Source organism: Rhineura floridana, chromosome 6, assembly GCF_030035675.1.
Source record: "Rhineura floridana isolate rRhiFlo1 chromosome 6, rRhiFlo1.hap2, whole genome shotgun sequence".
Taxonomy (NCBI): Eukaryota; Metazoa; Chordata; class Lepidosauria; order Squamata; family Rhineuridae; genus Rhineura; species Rhineura floridana.
In genome coordinates this window covers 103,507,572-103,533,644 of record NC_084485.1, presented here as the reverse complement: position 1 = coordinate 103,533,644, position 26,073 = coordinate 103,507,572, and the positions used below count along the sequence as shown (strand labels likewise).

Genomic DNA, 26,073 nt, shown 5'->3' with positions numbered 1-26,073 from the left:
TGGTCAGATAGAAAACCTCTCTTTTGCAAAGTCTGACACAGACCTTTCCTACCGTTGGTAGCTGCAGATGTTCTTTCTAGATAAGTATCGCGTCCGTCCTGATCTTTTTTTGCCAATGCTATAGGAGGGAGAAAAGAAAAAGAGAATGATATTCACTGTAGTATGAGAGGGAGTGTAGCACTCTTCTTAGCAAATGCTCTGTTCCCTTGCATTGGTACTGGAATTAGTTTACCAAAATTTTTCCAGTGGATGAAATCCTTCAATGTTTTCATTTAAACTGCAATTTGTATGTACTGTTTGTTACCCGTATTGACATAGTGCACGTAGCTGTTCATACCTAGCCATAATCTATACAGTAAGAGGGATAAATACTTTCAAAGCAACAGATGGTGAAAAAAAGGTAGCTCCAGTGGACTAGGAACATCAGATCTTCAGTAAAGAGAGTCAAATTACTAGTTCATCTAGCACAATATTGACTACACCAGGGATGAGGTAGTTGTGACCCTCCATACGTTATTGAACTATAACATCCCTGGCCATTGGCCAGGGCACTCACTGCCTGGCAGCAACTCTCCAGACAGCAGCCTTTTCCAATTCTGTCTGGAGATGCTGGGGATTGAACCTAGGGCTTGCATACAAAGCATTGCTTTATCACTGAGTTGTGGTCCCCCTAAGGGACTGCATCTCTCTCATAACTGAGCCATAGGATCCATCAACAGACTTACTAGTGTTGTCATAATGTAGTGAGGAGTGTGTGTGTCTGTATGTTATTTCAACAGTAGTGTGATTTTGAGTTATTTCATGCCCCGCTGTCCCTGCTGTGAGATATCCAATGTATCACACACTTTCCCTGCAGCTTCTTCGTCACCATAGTGGAAACTGCAGGCACAGCTTATTAAATTGTTTGCCCAGCTATACAAAGATCAGGCCTGACTCCGGGTTTGAAGAGACCCTGGGCAAAGCATCCTCTGGTGGGCCCCTCCTTTGTCAGTGGGCCCTGGTGGGCTTACTTGGCAGCAGTGGCAGCACTTCAAACAGCACTGGACAGGTGCATCTAGCCACTTTTTCAGTTTCCCACAATGCCCCTGAGTGATGCTAGGTTGAGGGTGGCCATTGCAGGAAATTAAAAGGGTAGCTAGATCCAAATGCTTTGCACTGCTTGGAGTAATATGCTAGGGGGGGACATGTAAGGACAGCCAAGGACAGGCATCAATACACTGACACCTTGGCAACTGCCTAAGGATTTCCAGTGCTGACACCAGTCCTGCCAAACATAACTGTGCTTGATCACGGCTATCCCAGTAGGAACTATATGAAAGCCAACCAGTGTGAACTCTAGTGTAGAAATTAATATTATACATCTATTCTGATAGTCCATTGTAGACACTATATTCAGATTTCCTGAGCTTATTAATGCCTTATTAATGTTTCAAAAACAATGAAATTTGGTTTTTCTTCATCTGATCTATTGATCTATTGTTTTATCCATATGCATATTAAACCAATTCAAATTTAATCTAAATTAATCATATGATTATTTGGTTAATCAGCAAAGAACTCTGCCTGCAATAGCTGGCAATGGGAACTGCAGATGTACAATCCTGGAACACTGTTGTTTTATTTAGGGGTGTTTGTTTACATTTCCTTGATTTATGGGCTTATAGCAGCTGGTTCAGCCTTAACCTGAAGCAGTGTGAAGCAGTTCCTTCAGGGAGCACATTTCAGAACGTATGCAATTTTTCATTAAAAAAAGAAGAGAGCTCCAGCCCAAAAAGCGGAGTGTCATTTTAACTTTTCCCTTTTCTAGTTGAAATATTACTAACACTAGCTGCAAATAGTAGAATTACTAGATGTTAATTATCACAAATCAAATGCATTAGTTCTCTCTATATTTCCACATTTTTGCAAAGTGAATGGACCCAAATGTCCTTTGTGACTGAAATACTGAGCAGGCCAGGCAGTGGTAGTTAACAGCATCACGATGCTTAAGAAATTGAGATTTTATTCAAACAACGGAAACGTAGAAGTAACAGTAATGGACCTAAAATAAAGTTACTGGATTTTTTTCATGAAATACTGCCACCTTGTGGTTTTTGGGGTCACAACAAATTCTAACTTGAAACATACAATGTGATGATTCAGCAGTAAAAAAAACAGAATAATTGGTATGTTGCTTGCCACTATTAATCCGTTGATGTAAATTCTAAGTTTAATATGAGCTTTATACAAGCAATCTCAACAACATGTTTCCTGCAAGGTTTCTGTGTGTATGAAGGATTCATCATTCTTGGCTGGTGTTGTGTATTTGCTAAGAACTTATGCAGTTACTGCATCCCCATAGTCAGAAAAGCTCCAGCTGTTGGTTTTCTACCTGCCATACAGAGTTTGTTATTGAGGACAGGAGGAGTTGGATCTATAAGAGCATAGTAATACTGCTTGGCAGAGGGAAGGGTCACTTGGTTCAACAGTTGAAGCCCGTCACGTGAAGTCTGTGTATGACTGAATGAATCAAATAATATTTTGCACAATTGTGGCATATGCTATTTCACAATAACTTGTTTAATCAAATATGTTTGTAAGAGCTGAAGCTCAACAAAGTTTTTACTTTTAATCAACTTTGGCACATTCTCCTCAATTCCTATAAGGGAGCCAAGCAGGGCTGGCATCAGCCTGCCCTAGGTCTGTGGTGCCCACACGCACGCCCCACCTACCTCTCCTGTCACTTCATGTGAATGCCCTGTGCTATGCTACACACACACGCCTGCCATCCACCAAGATGGTGGCTGGGGTGGCAGCTCTTTAGAGAAGCCTCTGCCGCCATCTTGGTTGATGGTGGGTATGTGCATGAAGCGAGCACAACATTCATGGCAATGGGAAAGGTAAGACAGGCGGATAGACGTTGCGGGTCCACGCAGTCTGCAGGGGGGGCCTGGGAGCTCCCTCTTTGCAATCTGTAGCAGGGTCGGGAGTCGACCTTGCCGCAGATCACAGAACAGGAGCACTACCCTCCCATCCTAAGGAGGGGCCCCTCTGGGCCGAAGGGACACTAGGCCAGGGCCCGACCTGGCCGCCCTCTGGTGCTGGCCCTGGAGCCAAGGCATTTATTTATTTTATTTATTTATTATTTGATTTATATCCCGCCCTTCCTCCCAGCAGGAGCCCAGAGTGGCAAACAGAAGCACTAAAAACACTTTAAAACATCATAAAAACAGACCTTAAAATACATTAAGCAAAACAACATTAAAAACATTTTTAAAAGCTTTAAAAACATCTTTTGAAAAAGGGTTAAAAACATTGTGTATATATATATATATATATATATATATATATATATATATATATATATATATTAACAAGCAATTCTAACACAGATGCAGACTGGGATAGGTCTCAAAAGGCTTGTTGAAAGAGGAAAGTCTTCAAAAGGTACCGAAAAGATAGCAGAGATGGTGCCAGCTTAATATTTAAGGGGAGGGAATTCCACAGGGTAGGTGCTGCCACATTAAAGGTCCGTTTCCTATATTGTGCAGAACAAACCTCCTGACAAGATGGTATCTGCAGGAGGCCCTCACCTGCAGAGCGCAGCGATCGACTGGGTATATAAGGGGTAAGACGGTCTTTCAGGTATCCTGGTCCCAAGCTGTATAGGGCTTTGTACACCAAAACTAGAACCTTGAACTTGGCCCGGTAGCAAATGGGCAGCCAGGCATTGTTCATGAAGTAGAAATGCTTTGGTTACCTAAGTGCATCTTTGAATTTTCATAGCACTGATTTCAACTCAGTCCCTTTCTAGGGACAGCTGATGGCAGAACTTTAAAATCAATCAAAAGTTAACAGAAATTAGCAGTATGTCTGATGTAGTATGTTCCCTTTAATATGTGAAAACTATGCTTATCTGTAGTTTTTCTATACGTATGTAGGGGACTCAAGGCCAGTCGGTGTTCTCTGTGACATGTAAAGATTAGTATGTCTCTCACATCTTCTAGAGAGCAATATGGGTACATATGGCAAACAGATATGTTCCCACTATTTTTGTAACATGTCCTCATCCACATGTTTTTAGGAAATGTTTAATTCCACTTAATGCGCTCACACTACTGCAGTATTCCCATTTGGATAATTAGAATATACACAAATATGAACAAATTGAAAACTATTCATTAGTCAGGGAGATATGACCATACCATAAAGAAAGTTCAGCTTAAGCACAGTATACACTGCAACAGTGTCAATCCCTTCCCAATGGCCCTGCCTCAGTTGTACTTACTCTGAACAGAACAGGCCTCGCTGATGCCATCTTGATACACAGCATATACAGAAATGTTGAAGTCACTTTCCATTCTGATTTTTTCTGTAAAGCATGAGGTTTTATTTAATATATATATAAATATATAGTAAATTTGACTGACATGAGCGCCTAATGTATAATGAAAGAAAGAGATCATAGGTAAAACTTCTGAAACAGGAATCCATGAATTCTAATCCTCTGTGAGAAAATATTTCTTGTGAGGAAAGAATTAACTTTTTCATTATGTAGGGGAAGCCAACAATCATTTTAAATTTTTTAAATCACTTTTGTATCCCATCCTCTCTCCAAGCAGCTTAGTGGTTCTTTGTGGGTTTATTTGATGTTCTCACAATAGCTCTATTTGTTCATGTTGATTTTGGCAGTCTACACTTAGTTTTCTTGTAACGCAGGTACTTTTATTGTCTTTTGGATTTGAAGTAGATTTTCCCCTCCCAAAATAAGCTTTCTTGATGACTGAAGAAAAGGAAAACATTTCACTTCAAGTAATTTTGCATGATTGGAAAATCTACTCCAGCGGTAGCCAACATGGTGCCCTCCAGATGTTTTTGGACTACAGTTCCCATAATCCATGGCAGAGATGCTAAATAGGTGTTAGGAGACAGTGATGGGCTGGATGTGGGCCAACAAATTGAAACTGAATCCTGAAAAGACAGAGTGATATATATTCCAGGTTCTCAAGTCCAAGAAGTGGGAAGAAAGCCTGTTCTGGATGGAGCTGTGCTCCCCTGAAAGGAGCAGGTTTGTAATGTGGTGTGTTCCTGGATCAAACATTGTCACTTGAGGCTTGGTGGTCTCAGTGGCTAGAAGTGCCTATTTCCAACTCTGGTTGGTTTGCCAGCCCCAGCCCATTTTGGACAGAGATGACTTGACCTTAGTACTCCATGCTTTGGTAACTTCCAAACTGGATTATTGCAGTGAGTTCTATATGAGATTGATCTTGAAGACTGCTTGGAAACTTCAACCGGTCCAAAATGCAGTGGCCAGATTACTGGCTGAGATTGTCTTTAGAATGCATATAATTCCTGTTCTAAAACAGGTGCATTGGTTGCCAGTTCATTTCTGGCTTCAATTTAAGGTCCTCACACTAGTGTTTAAAGCCCTGAATGACTTAGGCCCCAAACATTTGGGAGGCTGCCTCCTTCTCGACAGACCCTCTTGGGTATTAAGATCAGAAGAGAGGGCCTCTTGATAGTTCCACCACCCTCAGAAATTCAGGGGATGGCTCATTTTCTGTGGTGGCTGGTAAGTTGTGGAATTCCCTCCCCACAGAGGTATGTCTGGCACCTTCAGTATACAGTTTTCAGGGAATACTGAAGACACACCTCTTTACACTGGCTTTGACACCTAACACGTGTGTTTTGGGCCAACCCTCTTCTTGTGGCTGTAATTTGTTTTGCGTTTTTAATACTGGATTTTAGATCATTGTAATCTGCCCTGTGATGTGCTGGTGAAGGATGAGTAATAAATTTAATAGTAACAATAACAACATTGGCCGTGCTAGCTAGAAGTGATCAGAGTTGTAGTTCAAGAACTACATGGAGGGTACCATGTGGGCTATCTCTGATCTAGTACATTGTTCTGGGTCTATGAAACTTATGCATGTCGTCAGTCCTACATATTATGAAGGCAGCTAAAAAAGTTACCTTGTATTTTACCTTTCATATATGTTGTTATATTCTGGATGGGGACTTTTTTCCACACAATGTCATGACTGACATCTGCATAAGTCAATTCCACTATGTACCACAAAACTATTTTCCCAATTGATTGGGGAGGTTCCCATACAGCAGAAATCCCTTTCTGTTCATCAAGTATTATTTTCATGTTGGTAGGGGGTGGGAAATCTACAGGAGAAAGCAGCAGAGATGACTTGACAGTTCCCATGAAAGAAACAGGAATATTCAAACATTCAGTCAAATATTTGAAATATTATTTCAAGACAAAGTGTTCTTGAAATTAGTGAAGAATGTATATTGATCTAGAACTGACAGTGGAGTGCAGCTTGTTCATATCCAATGGGCACCCTAGAAATTCATCAAGACAGATTATGAATAATATCTTCATGTTAATCAGCCAGATATACAATGCCCAGAAGAACATTTTTCTCCTCCTGCAGGCTACCTGTGAGCTGTAATCCTCATCCACCAATGAGTAAAAGATGGGTTGCACCCTTTGCCTGTGACATCATCCAAGTATGGCAACATCCCCTTTCTAACATCCCTGGCTCAGCTCTTCCTGCAGCAGCAAGATATGGCAAATACCTTCCTACACACACACATTCCAGTGTTGCTCATCAATGTGACAGGCATTGAGCAAGTGTAATAATATATTAACCACTGGCTACAGTTGCTGAATGGTTAAGTCCAGAAGTACATTTGTGCTGATTTTTTAAAAAAAGAAAAGGTCAGCCTACAACTCAAGTTGATGATTATAAAGTGCTATAACTTTGATAAGACTGTCTTCTAGTGTCAAAAAGTTAACTTAAATGAAATTGCTGTTGCTCCCCAGGGATTTTATACTGAGCTGAACTCTTCAAGGAAGAGCTGATTCCTCAAAGTCCTTTAGGGAAGCAGCAGAATAGCTAGAAGCATCCTGCAAAGCTAGCAGGAAGGTGCCTGTCCAAGAACAGTACAGAACTGTGTAATGCAAAACTAGCTCTTTCTTCGATATTGAGAAAGTGGAAATGATGAAAACATTATTGTATTTATTGTAAGGGCTCTATCTAAGGTGCAGTCCTATGCCCACCTACCTATCTGGGAGTAAACCCTTTTGACTTCAATATTACTGACTTCTAAGCACACATGCAAAGGATTGCACTATAAAAGTGCATTTCTGAGAGACAGTCATTCATGGAGGCTGGGTGTCTAGATGGAAAAGAGAACATGAGTCCTGCACTTTGTGTGCAGAAGAGGGGATTTCAGCAACTGTAGTTTGTCATACAAGCTTATAGCTGCTGAAATTGCACAACTGTAAAAAGTGCAGGAATCCAGTCTTTCGCATCTACATGAATGCCAACTTAGTTTAAACTTGACAGCAGACATCCCTATAATCTTCAAAGCTTTTTTTTTTAAAAAAAAACCCAGTCATGACAGCTAAAGACATACTTGCTTTTAAAATGAAGTTGATACTATTAAATGCCAAGTTTTCTCTCTAGATGTCATGCTTGTGCTGAAATTGATTACTTATCTAGTTTGGTGTCTCTGAAATTGGGATTGTAGTAATAGAAGAAAGTACTCCTGTTTGCTTGTTAATACATTCTGCCTCCAGAAAGTACAAACCAGAAGTAAGATTCCTTATAGATATAGATAAAGTGGGGTGGGGTCTAAATAGATGGGGAGTAAATGTTGGGGAGTCATATAAGGGCATTTTTCTCTCTGACACAATATCTATCCATTTCTGAAAAGTCTGTTTACACTCCCATTATCTTATTTATTTATTTATTATTTGATTTATATCCTGCCTTTCCTCCCAGCAGGAGCCTAGGGCAGCAAACAAAAGCACTAAAACACTATAAAACATAAAAACAGACCTTAAAATACATTAAAACAAAACAAGTTTAAAAACATTTTTTTAAAAAGCTTTAAAGACATCTTTTTAAAAAAGGGTTAAAATATTGTTTTTTAAAAAAACATATTAAAAAGCAATTCCAACAGAGATGCAGACTGGGATAGGTCCCAACTGAAAAGGCTTATTATCTTACCATGGTAATTATGGGGCTGTTGTTTCATTGTAATATTTGCAGGTTTGGAACTTCCTTTTGAATTATGTGCTGTCACATAAACAATGCTCACAGCTGGGGGCACCAAAACTTTGCATTTTGTTTTTGTTGTTTTACATAAATCCATGATTGCTCCTTCGTTTTCATAGAAAACTCTATAGCCCAGAATTGTTCCTCTGCTCTCTTTTGGAAAAAATGGCTAGGGAGTGGAAAAGGAAGCAAGACAATTGCCTTTAGAAAACAACATCATATTTGATTTTTGTTGTTGTATTCGGTTTCTGTTCATACAGTTTCACATGCACAGGACCTAATGTGAAAATACAATTAGACCTGTAGTTCTTTAACTGCTCTGCCAGCTGTTGGATACAACAGTAGTCCAACAGTAAGCTAACAGTTTAGAAACGTCAAAGAGAATTAATCAGCAGTTGAAAAGCAGCAAGGGAGAGGCAATTAACCTTCTCCCTGTCACTGGCTGTTTCACTTCTTCAAATTGTCCCCTCTCCACCTTTTCTTTCTTGAATTTAATTTTTTTTATAAATCCTTACTGTCAAGTAAGAAGATGGTATTTCTACTAATATTTCCTGTATATGGTCATGCATTTTGTCTAGACTTTAGAGTGAAGAGTTATTGAGACAACATACAGCCCCATGACAGATTCTCCCCAGTACTATCCCACTTGAAGAAGCTATCTTATATTTTTTAATATATTTCTGAGTTCTACACCTATGAAAATAAGGCCACCTGTTAAATCTTATGGTTGACTCCCTCAAATTGCAATGTGTGCAATTTAGACAGGAGAACAATATCACCTTGATCAAGATGGTCACCTCTCGGCTACCATTCTGGTATGTTGGTCCCAGATACCTCCACACATCGAGTACCGAAGATGGTTCTGCATTTAAACAAAGAAAAATGCAAAAACTGGATACTGAATTTTTGACCTCTGATTTTCAGTGCACGTCATGGTAAGAAGTATGGCTTGTTCTGTTACTTGTCACTTTGGTCTTGTGCATATGGAAAACAGCATAAACATCTACTGCAGAATCAGTTTTTTGTACAGTTTTTATATACTATGTTATACTATATTGTGTTATTTCTTATTGTATTTTTAATGTTCACCGCCCAGAGAGCTGTTGCTAGTCGGGCGGTATATAAGCTTAAATAAATAAATAAAATCACCACTGTAAACATTTGCAGCTAATGAGATGTTTGAAATGTATGGCAGTATGGGAAATGAAAATATTCACCCTTTAAGGTCAGTGGAATCTGCTACTATACTAAAGGGAATTTATCCCATGTTACTTTTTAGAGTCTCTGAGGTTGCCGCCTGACTGTCATATTTTGCAAGAGGAATTCAAGGGCATACCAGAAATTTAGGTTTGCACAATTAAAGTGGATTAAAGCACTCTATCAACTTGGTGTAACAAATCCACTTTTTTAAAAAGGACCTTTTGCAATTAAGATAGTGATGGGGAAATGCACTGAAAAGTGTGGGATGAACAAATGATTAACATAAAGACATATAATCACAATGAAAAGTTGTTATCATATAATTTCCCAGCATACAAATCAGAATAAAGTTCAGTGAAGCCTGGACATAATCTAATCTTCACAGAAGCTTTGTGCAAACAAATCAGGACGAATGCTTAATAAACAGGTCATCTGGAGGAGCCCTGAGAATGATGTAATTGGCTTGTGCCCTGGTAGTGACAGCTGGTAAGTGCAGTAACTCTCACTTTTCCTCAGGTTGAGAAGACACAATTGCATTTTAAGAGTGGTCACAGCAGGATCTTCTTTCAGAATGTGAATCAGTGGTGCAGTGGTAAATTCTGAAGTGCACAAGTTCATCATAATAGCCCCCATAGCCACTTTCCCAAGGACAGTCCATCCATGCAGACAGCTGTGTCGATATATAGTTAAATACTCTCTCCCCCCAAAGTAGAGTCACATAGCATAATACCCACTTTATTAGGACCAACACAACTGCAATCCTATGTATAGTTTCATCAGAGTAAACTCCATTGAACGCAGTGACGCTTAACTTCTGATGGCATAGATTGAACTTGTTAACAGAATGACTTCAAGTACAAGGGCATTTCCCCACTCCCTTGGTGCACACCCTGTGCCATCCCCAAATCTGCTCTGAAGATTAGGGGAACCCCCCAAAACAGATTTTCGGAGTGAGTAGGGAGAGGAAGGGGGGGAAATCCATTGCGCAAGGATTTTTCCTTGCGCTGATTGAATGTTCAGCTTAGTGCTAAATTGAATACAATCTACTGAATGTTAACCAAAGATCTCTCTCTACTCAACTGAAATGCAACCTTTAGCTTTTAAACAATCTTGCAAACAAGTGTCACCATTTAAGTGGCAGTGTCAAGTCTAATCCCATTAAACAATCCCATCAAAGAGAAGGAAAGAAAGTTATCTAGTCTCTCTTTATTCTGACTTTTTCTATGCTAATTGTCACAAACTTGAAAACCTCATCATCACCTCATTCATTTGCCAGAGCAAGGAAGGTCTGTTAATGACTGTAGCACTCTAACAGTTGATGTCATCATTCCTGCTCTGAAAAAGATGGATCCAGAGCTGCACTAGCTTTGTGTGAACCCAACATGGTTGGCAATCAGAGTCAAGAAAGTTCTTAAAGAACTCAAATGTGAAATTGCTCTGATCTTCTAACAAAAAAAATGTGACTTGTCCCTAAGATCAGTGTCCTTACTTGAGGACTGGAAAGTGGCTAATGTAAAACCAGTTTTTTAAAAAGCGATCCAGAAGGGAATAATTGCAAATTATAGGGCAGTTACCTTAATGTCTGTTCCAGGAAAACTAGTGGGAAAGCATTATTAAATAAGAAATTACATTAAATAAGAAATTATGTTGTGCTGAACAGACCTCCTGATCAGTGATTGACTGAGTATATAAGGGGTAAGACAATCTTTCAGGTATCCTGGTCCCACGCTCTATAGGGCTTTGTATATCAAAACCAGAATCTTGAACTTAGCCCAGTAGGTAATGGGCAGCCAGTGAAATTATTTCAGCAGCAGAGTGACATGCTGGCGATACTCTGCCCCAGTGAGCAGCAGTTATGCCACCGCATTGTACACCAGCTGCAGCTTCTGGAACAAACTCAAGGGCAGCCCCACATAGAGCAATCACAGTAATCCAGCCTGGAGGTTACCAGTGCATAGACAACAGCAGTCAAGCTATCCCAGTCCAGAAACCACTGTCTTACCAGCCAAAGCTGGTGAAAGGCACTCCTAGCCACTGAGGTCACCTGGGCTTCTAGTGACAAAGACAGATCCAGGAACACCCCCAGACTATGAACCTGCTCTTTCAGAGGGAGTACGACCCTATCCAAAGCAGGAAACTGACCAATTATCTGAACTCAGGAACCACCAATGCCTCTGTCTTACTACGATTCAGACTCAGTTTATTGGCCCTCATCCAGCCCACCACTGAATCCAGGTACTGGTCCAGGGATTGCATGGCCTCTCCTGATTCAGATGTTACAGAGAAAGAGAGCTGGGTATCACCAGCATGCTGCTGACACCTCACCCCAAATCTCCTGATGACCGCTCCCAAGGGCTTCATATAGATGTTAAACAGCATCAGACACAAAATGATACTCTGCAGCACCCCACAGCACAACTGCCAGGGGGCCAAAAGATAATAGCCCAACACTATTCTTTCAAAACAACCCTAGAGATAGGATTGGAACGACTGTAAAACAGTGCCTCCAATATACATCTCACCAAGTCAACTCAGAAGGATACCATGGTCAATGGTATCAAAAACTGTCAAGAGATCAAGTAAGAAAATAGGGTCGCACTCCCTTTGTCCTTCTCCTGATAAACATCATCCATCAGGGTGACGAAGGCCAATTCAGTCCCATAACCAGGCCTGAACCCAGATTGGAATGGGTCAGGATAATCTGTTTCATCCAAGAGTACGTGAAATGGCTGCACCACAACCCTCTCAATCGCTTTCCCTAAAAAGGGGTATTTGTGACCCGGAGGTATTTGTCACAAACCAAAGGTCCAGGGTGGGCTTTTTCAGGAGTGATTGGATCACTGCATCTTTCAGGGCAGCTGGAACCATTACTTCCAACAATGACATGTTGAACACACCCTGGATCCACTTGGCCATACCCCTTGGCAAGCTTTAATTAGCCAAGAAGAGCAAGGGTCGAGAGGACACAATCCTTGTTATAGAATAACAAGATTTGCTGAAGCAGAACTAGCATACCTTCTGCAAGGGAATGTCCTGTCTCACAAATTATCAGATTTGTTTGAGTATGTCAACAAGCATATAGATGAGATTATCCAGTTGGTACACACTTAAACATTCATTCATACTGAATAATCCTGAAAACCTCCACTGCCAGTTTTTTTCTTGAGAGTCTGCCCCAGAACAGAAAAATCTACATTTGCTTGGAGGGCAGCAGCAATGCTATCAAATGACCTCATCACCTACAGTACAATCCTACATGTGCCTGCTCAGAAGTACCTCTGGAGAATTAAATGGAATTTACACGAAGTTAGATGAGTAAAGGATTTCAGACTTAAAATGTTATGCCTGTCTTCACCTCAGCTTCATGGTAATGGTTAAGAACAGCAGTGAGCATCCCTGCATGGACCATCTCTCTCATTAGTAATCCCTGGGGCCCTTTTCTGAGGACCCTGCCAGTTTTTCCTCCTCTGATAAATGGCACTGGTTGAAGCTTCCCAGGCTCACATCCAAAAGTAGGGAACACCAGGGCTTCTCCTGCCAAATGACATTAATTTCCAAGAATACAGCAGAGTTTCTAGTGAGTTAGCCTTTTGAGCTCCCCATCTGCTCAGGCCAAGACTATTTATTTATTTAATTTATTAGTCGCCCATCTGGCTGGTTGTCCAGCCACTCTGGGCGACGTACAAGATAAAACAATACATTAAAACATTAAAATTTAAAACCATAACAGTAAAAAACCTAACCCACCCCAAAAGCCTGCCTGAAGAGCTAGGTCTTCAAGGCCCGGCGGAAGCTTATCATAGAAGGGGCATGGCGGAGATCATTTGGGAGAGAGTTCCATAGGGTGGGGGCCACTATTGAAAAAGCCCTCTCTCTAGTCCTCACCAGTCTAGCTGTTTTAACCGGTGGGATCGAGAGAAGGTCTTCTGAGGCTGATCTTGTTGAGCGGCATCTCTGACGATGCTGGAGGCGCTCCTTCAGATAGACTGGGCTAAAACCATATAGGGTTTTAAAGGTCAAAACCAACACCTTGAATTGGGCCCGGTAAGCAACCGGTAGCCAGTGCAACTCCTTCAGCACTGGAGAGATGTGATCTTGCCGGCGGCTGCCTTTAATCAGACGACCTGCCGCATTCTGTACCAGTTGCAGCTTCCGGACCGTTTTCAAGGGTAACCCCACGTAGAGCGCATTACAGTAGTCTAGGCGAGAGGTGACCAGGGCATGTACTACCGGTGGGAGCAGATGGTTGGGAAGGTAGGGGCGCAGCCTCCGTATCAGATGGAGTTGATACAGCGCCGCCCGGCTCACAGCCGAGACTTGAGCCTCCATGGTCAGCTGGGAGTCAAGAATGACCCCCAGGCTGCGGACCTGGTCTTTCAGGGGCAAATGTACCCCATTGAGCACCAGGTCCACATCCCCCAGCCTTCCCTTGTCTCCCACAAACAGTACCTCGGTTTTGTCAGGGTTCAGCTTCAGCTTATTCCTTCCCATCCAGCCACTCACCGACTCCAGGCACTTGGACAGGGTTTCTACAGCCAACCTCGGTGAAGATTTAAATGAGAGATAGAGCTGCGTGTCATCCGCATACTGATGACATTGCAGCCCAAATCTCCTGATGATTGCCCCCAGCGGCTTTATATAGATGTTGAACAGCATCGGGGAGAGGATGGAACCCTGTGGCACCCCACAAGTGAGAGGCCAAGGATCTGAAACCTCATCCTCCAATGCCACTCTTTGGTACCTACCAGAGAGGAAGGAATGGAACCACTACAATACAGTGCCCCCCATGCCTAACCTCTTCAGGCGGTCCAGGAGGATAACGTGGTCAACGGTATTGAAAGCCGCTGACAGATCAAGGAGGACAAGGAAGGTGCATTCGCCCCTATCCCACGCCCTCCTCATATCATCTACCAAGGCGACCAAGGCTGTTTCAGTCCCATGTCCAGGCCTGAAGCCCGATTGAAATGGATCCAGATAATCCGCTTCCTCCAAGTGCGCTTGCAACTGTTTTGCCACCACCTGCTCAATCGCCTTGCCTAAGAATGGCAAATTTGAGACTGGACGAAAGTTGTTCAGATCTTGGGGATCCAAGGAGGGCTTCTTTAAGATTGGTTTTATTACTGCCTCCTTGAGCGATGATGGCATTACTCCCTCTTCGAGAGATGTATTTACCACCATCTTGATCCCCTCACCCAGTCTATCTTTGCAGCTCATAATGAGCCATGATGGGCAAGGATCAAGTAAGCAAGTGGTTGGCTTTAAGGCTGAAAGCACTTTGTCCACTTCATCAGATGGAAGAAGCTGGAACCGATCCCACACCACCAGAGCACCACTGGTCACCTCTGGCTCGCTCACTGTGTCCACAGCACACGGAATAGCACTCTTAATACGATCGATTTTCCTATTAAATCCTATTAAAACTGCCCTGGGCTCTTTTGGAAGGAAGAGGTACAAATTTAATAAATAAATAAGCAGAGTGAAGTAGCCAGTTGGTTTTTAGGTGTTCTGAAAGGGCATGAAATTGCTAGTCGTTTATCATAGAATCATAGAATAGTAGAGTTGGAAGGGGCCTAAAAGGCCACCAAGTCCAACCCCCTGCTCAATGCAGGAATCCAAATCAAAGCATTCCCAACAGATGGCTGTCCAGCTGCCACTTGAATGCCTCCAGTGTCGGAGAGCCCACTACCTCTCTAGGTGATTGGTTCCATTGTTGTATGGCTCTAACAGTTAGGAAGTTTTTCCTGATGTTCAGTCGAAATCTGGCTTCCTACAACTTAAGCCCATTATTCCATGTCCTGCACTCTGGGACCACTGAGAAGTGATCCTGGCCTGCCTTTGTGTGACAACCTTTCATGTACTTGAAGAGTGCTATCATATCTCTCCTCAGTCTTCTCTTCTCCAGGCTAAACATGCCCAGTTCCTTCAGTCTCTCCTCATAGGGGTTTGTTTCGAGTCCCCTGATCATCCTTATTGCCCTCCTCTGAACCTGTTTGTCTGCAACCTTCTTGAAGTCCGGAGACCAGAACTGGATGCAGTATCCAAGATGAGGCCTAACCAGTGCTGAATAGAGGGGAACCAATACTTCACACGATCTGGAAACTATACTTCTGTTAATGCAGCCTAATATAGTACTTGCCTTTTTTGCAGCCACATTGCACTGTTGGCTCATATTCAGCTTGTGTTCAATGACAATTCCAAGATCCTTCTCACATGTCGTATTGCTGAGCCAAGTATCTCCCATCTTATAATTGTGCATTTGGTTTCTTTTTCTTAAGTGTAGAACTTTGCATTTATCCCTGTTGAATTTCATTCTGTTGTTTTCAGCCCAATGCTCCAGCCTATCAAGGTCCCTTTGAATTTTGTTTGTCTTCCATGATATTAGCTATTGGGGGAATTTTGTACCATCTGCAAATTTGTTAAGCATGCTCTGTACCTCCTCATCCAAGTCATTAATAAAAAAGTTGAAGATCACTGGGCCCAGGACTGAGCCCTGTGGTACCCCACTCGTTACTTCTGCCCAGTCTGAGAAGGAACCATTGATAAGCACTCTTTGAGTACAATTCTGGAGGCAACTATGTATCCACCTGATAGTTGTTCCATCCAGCCCACATTTAGCTAGCTTGCTAATCAGAATATCATGGGGCACTTTGTCAAAAGCTTTGCTGAAGTTGAGATATACTCAGAGCTTAGAAGAGTTACTTTTTTGAACTACAACTCCCATCAGCCCCAGCCAGCATGGCCATTGATTTGGGCTGATGGGAGTTGTAGTTCAAAAAAGTAACTTTTCCAAGTTCTGGATATACTATGTCCACAACATTCCCACTGTCTACAAGGGAGGTTACCCGATCAAAAAATGAGATAAGATTAGTTTGGCAGGATTTGTTCTTCATAAGTCCTTGTGGGCTCCTAGTAATCACTGCATTGTTTTCAAGGTGTTTACAGATTGACTGCTTTATAATCTGTTCCAGAGTTTTTCCAGGGATTGATGTTAGACTGACTGGTCTGTAGTTCCCCAGTTCCTCCTTTTTGCCCTTTTTAAAGATAGGGACATTAGCTCTCCTCCAGTCATCCGGCACTTCACCAGTCCTCCATGATTTCGCAAAGAATAGACAGCAGTTCTGAGAGTTCTTCAGCCTGTTCCTTCAATACTCTAGGATGCAGTTTAGCTGGCCCTGCCGATTTGAACTCGTTCAAAGTGATTAGGTATTCTTTGACCGTTTGTCTATGAATCTCAATCTCCAATTCTGCCCCTTCTACTTCATGTTTCCTGGGAGGGTCGTAGACCCTTTTTTGGGAGAAGACTGAGCCAAGTAGGAATTGAGCACTTCTGCTTTTTCTTTGTCATCTGTTATCATTTTGCCATCCTCATTGAGTAGCTGTGCCACCATTTCTTTTCTCTGTCTTTTACTATGGACGTACCTGATGAAAGCTTTTTTGTTGCTTTTAGCATCTCTCACTAACCTCAGCTCATTCTCAGCTTTAGCCTTCCTGACGCCATCCCTGCAATTCCGTGATACCTGCCTGTACTCTTCCTTTGTGGCCTCTTTCCACTTTTTTGTCCTTTTTTGGTTTCAGGTCAGCTCTAAGCTTTTTGTGAAGCCACATTGGCTTCTTCTGCTGTTTCCCCCCTTTTCCCCCTGTTGGAATTGCTTTTCATTGAGCTTTTAAAATTTGCTTTTTTAGAAACTCCCACCCATCTTGGACTCCTTTTCTCATTAGAGTTGCTTGCCATGGAACCATACTTACAATTGTTCTGAGTTTATTAAAATCAGTTTTCCTGAAGTCCAGGGTGTGCGTGTGGCTACTCTCAGCTTTTGCTTCTGTTAAAATCAAGAATTCAAGTATGGTGTGGTCACTTTCTCCCAGAGTTCCCGGAACTGCCACTTCATCCACCAAATCACCTCTATTGGTTAGAATCAAGTCCAGGATAGTGGATCCTCTGGTTGCTTCCTCCACTCTCTGTAGGAGAAACTTATCGCCAACACATATCAGAAATTTCTTGCAGGGGCTGTGTTTGGCAGAATTTGTCTCCCAACAGATATCAGGATAATTGAAGTTTAATTTATTATCACTGTGTTTTTACTGTCGGGGGAGGGGGAGGCAAGTGTGGGATTATTTGCCTCGGCTATTAAAATAACTTAACCAGCCTTGGGGCTGGTTCACACTGCAGCTGACTTCAGCTGAATTGTGGATTAAAGACAAAGCTTTTCTCATCGCGATAGGGTTTAACGGTTCACACTTCTTACCTTATATGAGCCCTCAAACTGTTTTTCCCCCTTCATACTGAAGGGAAAGGGTTAATCTTGTAGCTTCCTAATGATCACGCCCTCTTAAGATCAAAGTATCTCTTCCTCTGGTTACCTTGGCAACCGAGCATGCTCAGTTTGTTCCAGAGAGGGGAAAAAACAAAGGGAGGAGGAGGAGGAAGTGGGCAGGAACTCACCAAAGCATCGGAGCTAACCTCCTACATGCCCTTAGAGAGCGAAGCACAGGCAGTTTTTCCTTCCTTTTTCGGATTTAAAGTGGTTTCATTTGCTTCGGATTTAAAGGGGAAAGCAGTGGGATGCTTCCCCTTTGCCTCCTACGTCATGTGATCGCTGCGAATTTAACAGGTATGCAGGGAGGCTTGATCTCAGATTAAACTGCCGTGTGAATGAGCCCTTAGATACCTTGACTTGGAGGGGCAGGGTCACTATTTGTTGGTCTGCCTCAGAAAGGCATTTTGGTGCCTGAAGTACAGCAGCAAATAATGCCCCTTCCCCCATCCAAAGCATCCAAGGCCAGCCAAGTTACTTTGGCACCTGAGGCAAAAAAATTCCACAAGCACCTCTTCCACTTTCCTGGCAGTAAAATAAAACAACCCTCTCCTGCGCTTTCATGACACCCAGAGTAAATGTACTGGCTTCAAGTCGATTCCGACTTATGGCGACCCTATGAATAGGGTTTTCACGAGGCTGAGAGGCAGTGACTGGCCCCAGGTCACCCAGTGAGCTTCATGGCTATGGGGGGATTCAAGGAGTAGGAAGAAATACATCTCCTTACCAAGTGTTAAAGGTGCAGGAGCCCTGCCAAGTGAACTAGCTCCAAAAATAGATGAAGAAACTCGTAAATTTGTAATACTATATACCCTTGTTTTTGTCAGCAGGGGTCACTGATACTATTTAAAATAAAATAGCTTCTTGTGACAATGACTAAAGGTAAAGGTGTCCCCGCACTTGTAGTGCAAGTTGTTTCCAACTCTTAGGGTGACGTCTTGCGACGTTTATTAGGCAGACCGTATATATGGGGTGGGATTGCCAGTTCCTTCCCCGGCCTCTCTTTACCCCCCAGCATATGCCAGGTACTGATTTTACTGACCGCAGATGGATGGAAGGCTGATTGGACCTCGACCCCTTTTACCGGAGATTCGACTTCCTCCTTCCGTTGGAATCGAACTCCGGCCGTGAGCAGAGCTTTCGGCTGCGTTACCACTGCTTACCACTCTGCGCCACGGAGGATCTTGTGACAATGACTACTAGAGGCCTAAGGCTACTATTGCATCTAACAATAAAATGAAAAGTGAGACCTGGCCTGGGCCAGGGTTTCCTCTTGTGTTGCTAGCTTTTCTTGGTTATGGCAAGACTTTCCCCTGTCCTTATGGGCGGTTGCAGCTGCTGTACAGAGGGAGATACAGTGAAGCCTGTTGCTATTTCCCCCCCACAACAATTGTTTCATGCCTTTCAGAGGGAACTTGCTTGGAACAATCTAGCCCTAGCCTATCAAATTTGTTTTCCTTTCTTCCTTTATAGCCTAGTTAGGCCACATCAGTTTGCGAAATTCACCCCCTGCCTGCTCACATCTTTGTTAGGGCAGATTTCAGGCTTGCAGAATCTATTTTGGGTATGTAGGTTTTTGTTTTTGTTTTGTTTTACTCTTGACCTTGACCTTTGACACCTGATCCCAGAGGTATGTGTTTTCAGGACCTACCCTATTCCAGTGACTGTATTTTAACAGTTTTTAATATTGAATTTTAAACTGTTATAACTTGCCTTGGGACCTGCTGGTGAAGGGCGGGTAATAAATTTAATAGTAACAACAACAACAACCTCAAGATCCACCAGCCAGTACTTAGTGCAAAAGACATAGAATTAAACAGTTCTGAATCCAGGAATTTGTTCTGAGTACCAAAACTGAGCTCATAGTCCTTCTACACAAAACTCCACACCCACACTTCCCACCACTTTCTTCATTTCAGTAATATAATTTGGGGGAGGGGGTGGAAGAGGCATTTTGTTGCTGCCATTATTAAACAACTGGGAGTCAGAAATCTTTGCTGATCTACTTCAAATTGCACAGTGAGCTATCACTGTCTAACAGTTGGTTCTGATCTACTTTGCACCCACTCCTGCCTTAGTGGACAAGAGACAGGAGCAATAATACACAAACCATGCCACCCAAAATGATGAATTGGTACCACGTGTGTTGAATAAGGCTGAATGTGATTTTTTTTGCAAAATATATAGCTCAGTAGTTGGAAAATAGGTGGTGACCTTGCAGTTATCACTGTCTTATGTGTTTTTTATGATCCTGAATTTGTTGCCGAGTTTCCAGTTTGTTTTTCAACAAATTGCTGCAAATTGCTGGAGCAGTCTAGATAGTTTATTTGACCCTATGCCACAAAATATGAGTTATGATACCTCATATCACACATCTCCATCACTGGGAAACTCTCCCCTTCGAGATGAATCATCATTCCCTGGGACAAAAGGTATTGTTTTTGCGCAAAGCACAAATGCGCAATGACTGCAGCCTGCAGGCTATTCTTGCAGCAATTTGCTGAAAAAGGGAAAACTGGGAACTGGGCAAATTCAGGATCATAAAAAAAAACAAGACAATAATAACTGCAAGATCACCACCTATTTTCCAATTACTGAGGTACAGATCTTGCAAAAAAATCACATTGAATCTTATTCAGCACACTTGGTACCAATTTCAGTTCTAGCTCATGTGGTAAAAGGGACTACTTACTTTTTCTAACAAGTAGCTTAGGGACAGAACTGGTAGGTAAAAAGTGATAAGTTTTCTGGAAGTAAGCCTCACTGAATTGAGTGGGACTTAGTAAACATTATTTATTTATTGCATATATATACTGCCCCATAGCCGAAGTGCTCTGGGCAGTTTACAACAATTAAAAACATTAAAAACAAATATACAAATTTTAAAAAACACATTTTTAAAAAGCCATTTAAAAACATATGCTAAAATGCCTGAGAGAAGAGGAAAGTCTTGACCCGGTGCCGAAAAGATAACAGTGTTGGCGCCAGGCGCACCTCGTCAAAAAATCTTTCCATAATTTGGGGGCCACCACTGAGAAAGCCCTCTCCCTTGTTGCCATCCTCCAAGCTTCCCTCCCTACATGCATAGGATTGTGCTGTAAGTGAATTTTATTTGCATATAGAAGCTCAAAAGAGAGGTAAAAGGTTACTATTGACTCCTCTACTGCAGAGACAGGATAAGCACAATCATTTCACTTCATAACTTATGGATTTCAAGGCGTGTGCTTTATTGTAAACTGAAACTGAAATAGGATATATTTTGCACACATATACTCTTTTACCGGGGATTTGCCATAGGCTTTTGAAATTAATACCACAGCAAAGTAGACATGTACAATGCTGCCAGCTACAAAAACTATATAGTCTGTTGAAGATGATACAGGAAATAAGAGCACAGCCAAAGATATAATCTAGTATTCCAGTTCCTCAGCTGACAAAGGTATAACTTCCTTTGTAGATTACCTTTGTGCTGAAAATAGTTCAAAGCACTATGCTTGGTTGGCTTGTTGCAGCTTAAATTGCTTGAAGCATTCCCAGAAAAAAACCTCTATCGACAACTGAGAGAGGATTCAGAGGTCAAGAAAGAGGAAGCAGTGAAACTCACCTGCTTCTGGAGTTGTATACACTGCAGATTCACTCCATTTGCTCCAAATGCTTCTGGCACACGTTAATTTGCATCTAACTTGAAACTCGTACTTTTTGCTCGCATCTAAGTTGTACTCAGTGTGATGCTCTCCTTTTAAACCGGCATCCCATTCTCTAACCTAAAACGGAGAAGCCATATAATGATTATGTGTTGTTCTATTCTCAGTCTGGATCAGTGATTCCCAAACAGCATACCATAAAAGAAGTTCTGGTGTGCCAAGAGAAATAATGTTTTTAAAGCATTGTTTCCTATGAGCCCAAAACCCTCACTCACTCCAAAAACCTGCTTCTGCATTTGTGTATGATTGTGTATGTCTTTCTCTTTCCAGTCACCCTCTGATAGAGGTGCTTGCTACTGCATCAGGTATAATTGGATAATTAATGCAGGGACAGGTCAGTAGTTGCAGTTTTTGCATTCAGAAGGTCCCAGGTAGGGCTGGGAACAGGGCCGGTGCCAGGCATGACTGGGCTGTTGGGCACCAGCCTGCCTTGTGTCTGCAGCGTCCACCTGCACACTCCATCTACCTCTCCCATCTCTTCATGTGAATGCTGTGCGCGCTGCGTGTGCATGCCTACCAACAACCAAGATGGTGGCAGGGGCTTCCCTAAGGGGCTGATGCCCCTGCCACCATCTTGTTTGATGGCAGGCATGCAAGCTGTGCTATGCACGCACATGCCTGCCATCAACCAAGATGGCGGCAGGGGTGTCAGCCCCTTAGGGAAATCTCCGCTGCCATCTTGGTTGATGATAGACATGTGCACACAGTGTGCAAGTATTCACAGCAACAGGAGAGGTAGGTGGGGCATGCTTGCAGGCTCATTGAAGCCCGCATAGTCTGTATGAGGGGGTGCCTGGGAGCTCTCTCTCTGCGATCTGCAGCAGGGTTGGGAATCAATGCTGCTGTGGATTATGGAATGGTAGCACTACCCTTCCACCCTAAGCATGAGGCCCTTCTGGGCCACAGAGGCCCTTGGCCGGGGCTTGCCCTGGCTGCCCTCTGGCGCCGGCCCTGGCTGGGAAAGACTCCTTCTGAACCCTGAACAGCTACTGCTTGTCAGTGTAGACAATACTGTGCTACATGCATCAGTAGTCAATGATATAAGACAGATTCCTATTTATCTGCCTTCAGACCAGGCACACTCAAAAAAATGGCATATAACACAGTGGATGAAACCTAATGTAGTCATACTCCGAGCAGACCCACTGAAATCAATGTACTTAAATCAATTGATCTCTGTAAGTCTACTCCAAATAAGACTTTGTTGGACATCACTCAAGAAGTGGAATTCTGCAGAAGAGAGACAACTAAGTTACATATTACTCAGGAGATCTGATTTGGTCTTTCAGTGTGTTTTTAAAGAAATATAGTTGTGGGAGCTCTGAATGTGATTGGAGTTGCGCTGACCTGTATTACTCCCACGCTCACAATTTCAACGGGCCACCAGCAGCATCAATTTAGATTAAGGCAGCACTGGAGGAAAACCCTTCCCCTAAGCACCTTTGCATCCATGGCTATATTTCTTTCTTTTTTTTAAAGTTAGGAGAACCAGTCATGGATCTCCTGTAAACAATGTATATTTAAAATACGATTGTAAGGGTGAGATGTGCCTTCAATTTCATTTCCAAAATAAAGAGTTCCTCAGTTATTAAAAAAGAAAAGAAAACACTGGTCTGGATTGACCTATCTAATAACATGAGGACTGTTCAGACCCTTCATAATGAAAAATAGGTAAAATTGTACCAAAGAAATATTTGTTCTCTTTCCGTGCATGGGACACTGTCCCTAGATAGACAGTGAATGCTGTTGACTTTAGTCCAAATCTGAATCATGCAGTTACTTTGCATGTTGTAGAACAGAGATACTTATAACCCCTTTTTTTGTTGTTATGTGCCTTCAAGTTGATTACGACTTATGGCAACCCTATGAATCAGCGACCTCCAATAGCATCTGTCGTGAACCACCCTGTTCAGATTTTGTAAGTTCAGGTTTGTGGCTTCCTTTATGGAATCAATCCATCTCTTGTTTGGCCTTCCTCTTTTTCTACTCCCTTCTGTTTTTCCCAGCATTATTGTCTTTTCTAATGAATCATGTCTTCTCATTATGTGTCCAAAGTATGATAACCTCAGTTTCATCATTTTAGCTTCTAATGATAGTTCTGGTTTAATTTGTTCTAACACCCAATTATTTGTATTTTTCGCATTATAGACTAGAGAATTGCTTGTCTGGATTGTGTGCTCATGAGAACAAGCTCAAATAAATGTGTGCTCTTTTGCCTTCTGTTGTTCCTAGCATACATCATCATCATCATCATTTAATTTTATTGTATTTTTATTTTTAAATTGTATTTTAATTTTGTTTTTAATATGTTTTATAATCTACACTTGCTTGTATTTTATTTGTGGTTTTATCTTGTTGTACACCGCCCTGAGAGCTTGTTGCTATAGGGCGGTTTAGAAATGTAATTAAATAAATAAATAATAAATAAATAAATAAAAATAAATAAAATACATTTCTATCCCGCCTTCCCTCCCAGAAGGAGGACAGGGTGCCAAACAAGGGATGAAACATTAAAAAAAGGCCACAGTTTACACCCCCCCATAGTAAAGTATAGTTCGTAACAGTGCCAATCCATCCTCTTAATTATATATCTTTTAAGAATCACTTTTTTTGCTATAACAAGGTAGAATAAGAATTCAGAAGTCTTTCACTGAAATGCAGAAAAACAAAGTCTATAGGCATGTGCAACATGAGCATCATATGAGCAAAAAACATTCTACCAACATGGCATTCTAGTCTTTGTAGAACTTAACCAAGAAACCTATTCGCATATTACTGCTGTATAAAGTTGTGCATGGAAGGGTTGCCACTGAAATCAACAAAAGGCAGCAGCCAAGCCACTGCTGCTAATAAACATAAAACACAGGACAGAACGTGTTGCCTCACATGCCAAGTGTCACTTGTTATCTCCTTGTATCGCTCTTCGCAGTACATCTCATTGATTGCACTTCGCTTTTCCCACTGTATTGTAGTCTTAAATACTGGAGAGTCTACAGTTGTATGCTGGGTAATAACGGGTATAGCTGGTACCACTAAAAGAGACACAGCAATGTTAAATCCAGTCTCTGCTGATAAAATTACTAACATTTTGCCAATAGGTAGAAATTTTAAAAAATATTTCTAAGCTCCAAGAGACGCATATTAGCTACAGGTAGGATTTTCTGTTTAAATTGATGATTGTATTTAAAGGAAGTAAACTGTGTTGTGTTCTCTGCTGTTGAGGAATAGAACTTACTTTTTGGAACCGCTTGGGGATATTAATATGTTATTAGACTAGCTAGATCATAATGATGATGAGTTATGCTGTTTACATAATTACAATGAAGCAAGTCTGTTTGTTTCACTTGATATGGGGATTAAGTCTACAATCCAAAACCCTCTTGCACAAAGCTGTAGGGGGGTTGGATTGAGTGGAGGCATCCCTTGGTTTGTTTCTGCCAACTCAGCCGGCCTCCTCCTGCCTGTGCCAGAGTCACGCTTGTGTCACTCCTCCGGTGCAGACCTCCGAATCTGTCCACCCCACCTTCCATCTACTTACCTCAGCTTCCTTGTCTGGGATGCAGATGCAGCAGTAGTTCTGCCACTCCCCAGAGCCGCTGAAGGTTGGCATGTTAGTCTTAGTGAATTAGTATTTTTTTCCTATTTTAATTGTTATGTTTTGTAAACAGTACATAATATAATTGAGAATATCTTGATAGTCTTGACCCTGAATTAAATTATATATTTTAAATTAGATTTTTTAAAAAACTTTTTTAGGACATGTCACACAAGATTTATTCATTCCTAAAAACCAAATTCCTTCCAAGTGTCACACTTTTGTTAAAGATAACTGTGTTTTATTTAGGGTTAGGGAGCAATCCTATCTTCACTGAACAGAATGTGGTGGAAGTGCAGTGGAATGCTCAACATGCTGGTGCCATGACAGATATGCTTGCTGGGATGCTGTCCAGCAGGGCTGACCTATGTGGCACTCTTCCTGATCAGCTCAAGTGTGTCTGTGTGTATGGACCTCCTCCTGTTCCTAGTATGGGGCTGTATTCTAGATTTCAACCAGAGGCATCCTGCATTTAAAATGAGAGTTGTTCTACCTTGGTAGGGATCCTCCTGCAACCCCTGTGTTCCTTGAACCTATGACTAGGTCATGTGGTGGGGAAAGATAAATCTGCCCCATTTTGTTTCTCATTCCTGTATACTGCTGTATCTGAGTAAGTAGGAAGCTGCTTTGTGGAACATGTATTATGGATTTAAGTCCAGGGAACTCCTTCTCTGGACTTTTTATTTTTATTTTTTTGCCAGGCATGCAATAGTAAGGGGAATGAACTCGAGGCAACTAGAGAAACGGCCAAAGGAGCACATTGTGGTAGACCAGGTTAGCCAACTCACAGGAACTATGTCCTAGTATGTGGTTAACTAAGATATACTCCTCCATGCGTATTAGCTTCTAGGTGATTTTTAGCTCCATCATTTAACTATTGAAGCACAATCCAAGATCATTGTGTGTCACAAGCAGTGAGTAGGTAAACCATTGAACCAAGTTATCAGGCCAAATAGCTCCAGATAAATGAAAATGGTACATCTTGAACCATACAACTAATTTCTATATGTTTTCCATATGGGTTTTAAAGGTGAGGTCCTGGTTTAATCCAGTTCAATCCAGCAGTGAATAAAACAATCTTCTTCTGCTATGCTGATCCCCAGTAGGGCAAATAACAGCTAATGAGATTAGGGTGGTCAGGTGAACAATTGTGGAAGAATTTTGTTGTACAGAATCCCATGCAATTTTGTACCATATGCAGT

At 41.9% G+C, this 26,073-nt stretch overlaps 1 protein-coding gene across 1 annotated transcript in view; it reads right to left on the bottom strand.

Annotated features, from left to right (window-relative positions):
* The window catches only part of IL23R (interleukin 23 receptor), a 48,950-nt gene that overhangs the window by 10,652 nt on the left and 12,225 nt on the right, over nt 1–26,073 (bottom strand). The window contains exons 5-11 of the mRNA XM_061630504.1: nt 24,163–24,308; nt 21,177–21,336; nt 8,837–8,919; nt 8,010–8,226; nt 5,965–6,153; nt 4,268–4,351; nt 44–118 (exon numbers count right to left, since the gene is read on the bottom strand). Of these exons, the coding sequence (XP_061486488.1) occupies nt 44–118; nt 4,268–4,351; nt 5,965–6,153; nt 8,010–8,226; nt 8,837–8,919; nt 21,177–21,336; nt 24,163–24,308 (954 nt within the window). The remainder of the gene's footprint in view (nt 1–43; nt 119–4,267; nt 4,352–5,964; nt 6,154–8,009; nt 8,227–8,836; nt 8,920–21,176; nt 21,337–24,162; nt 24,309–26,073) is intronic.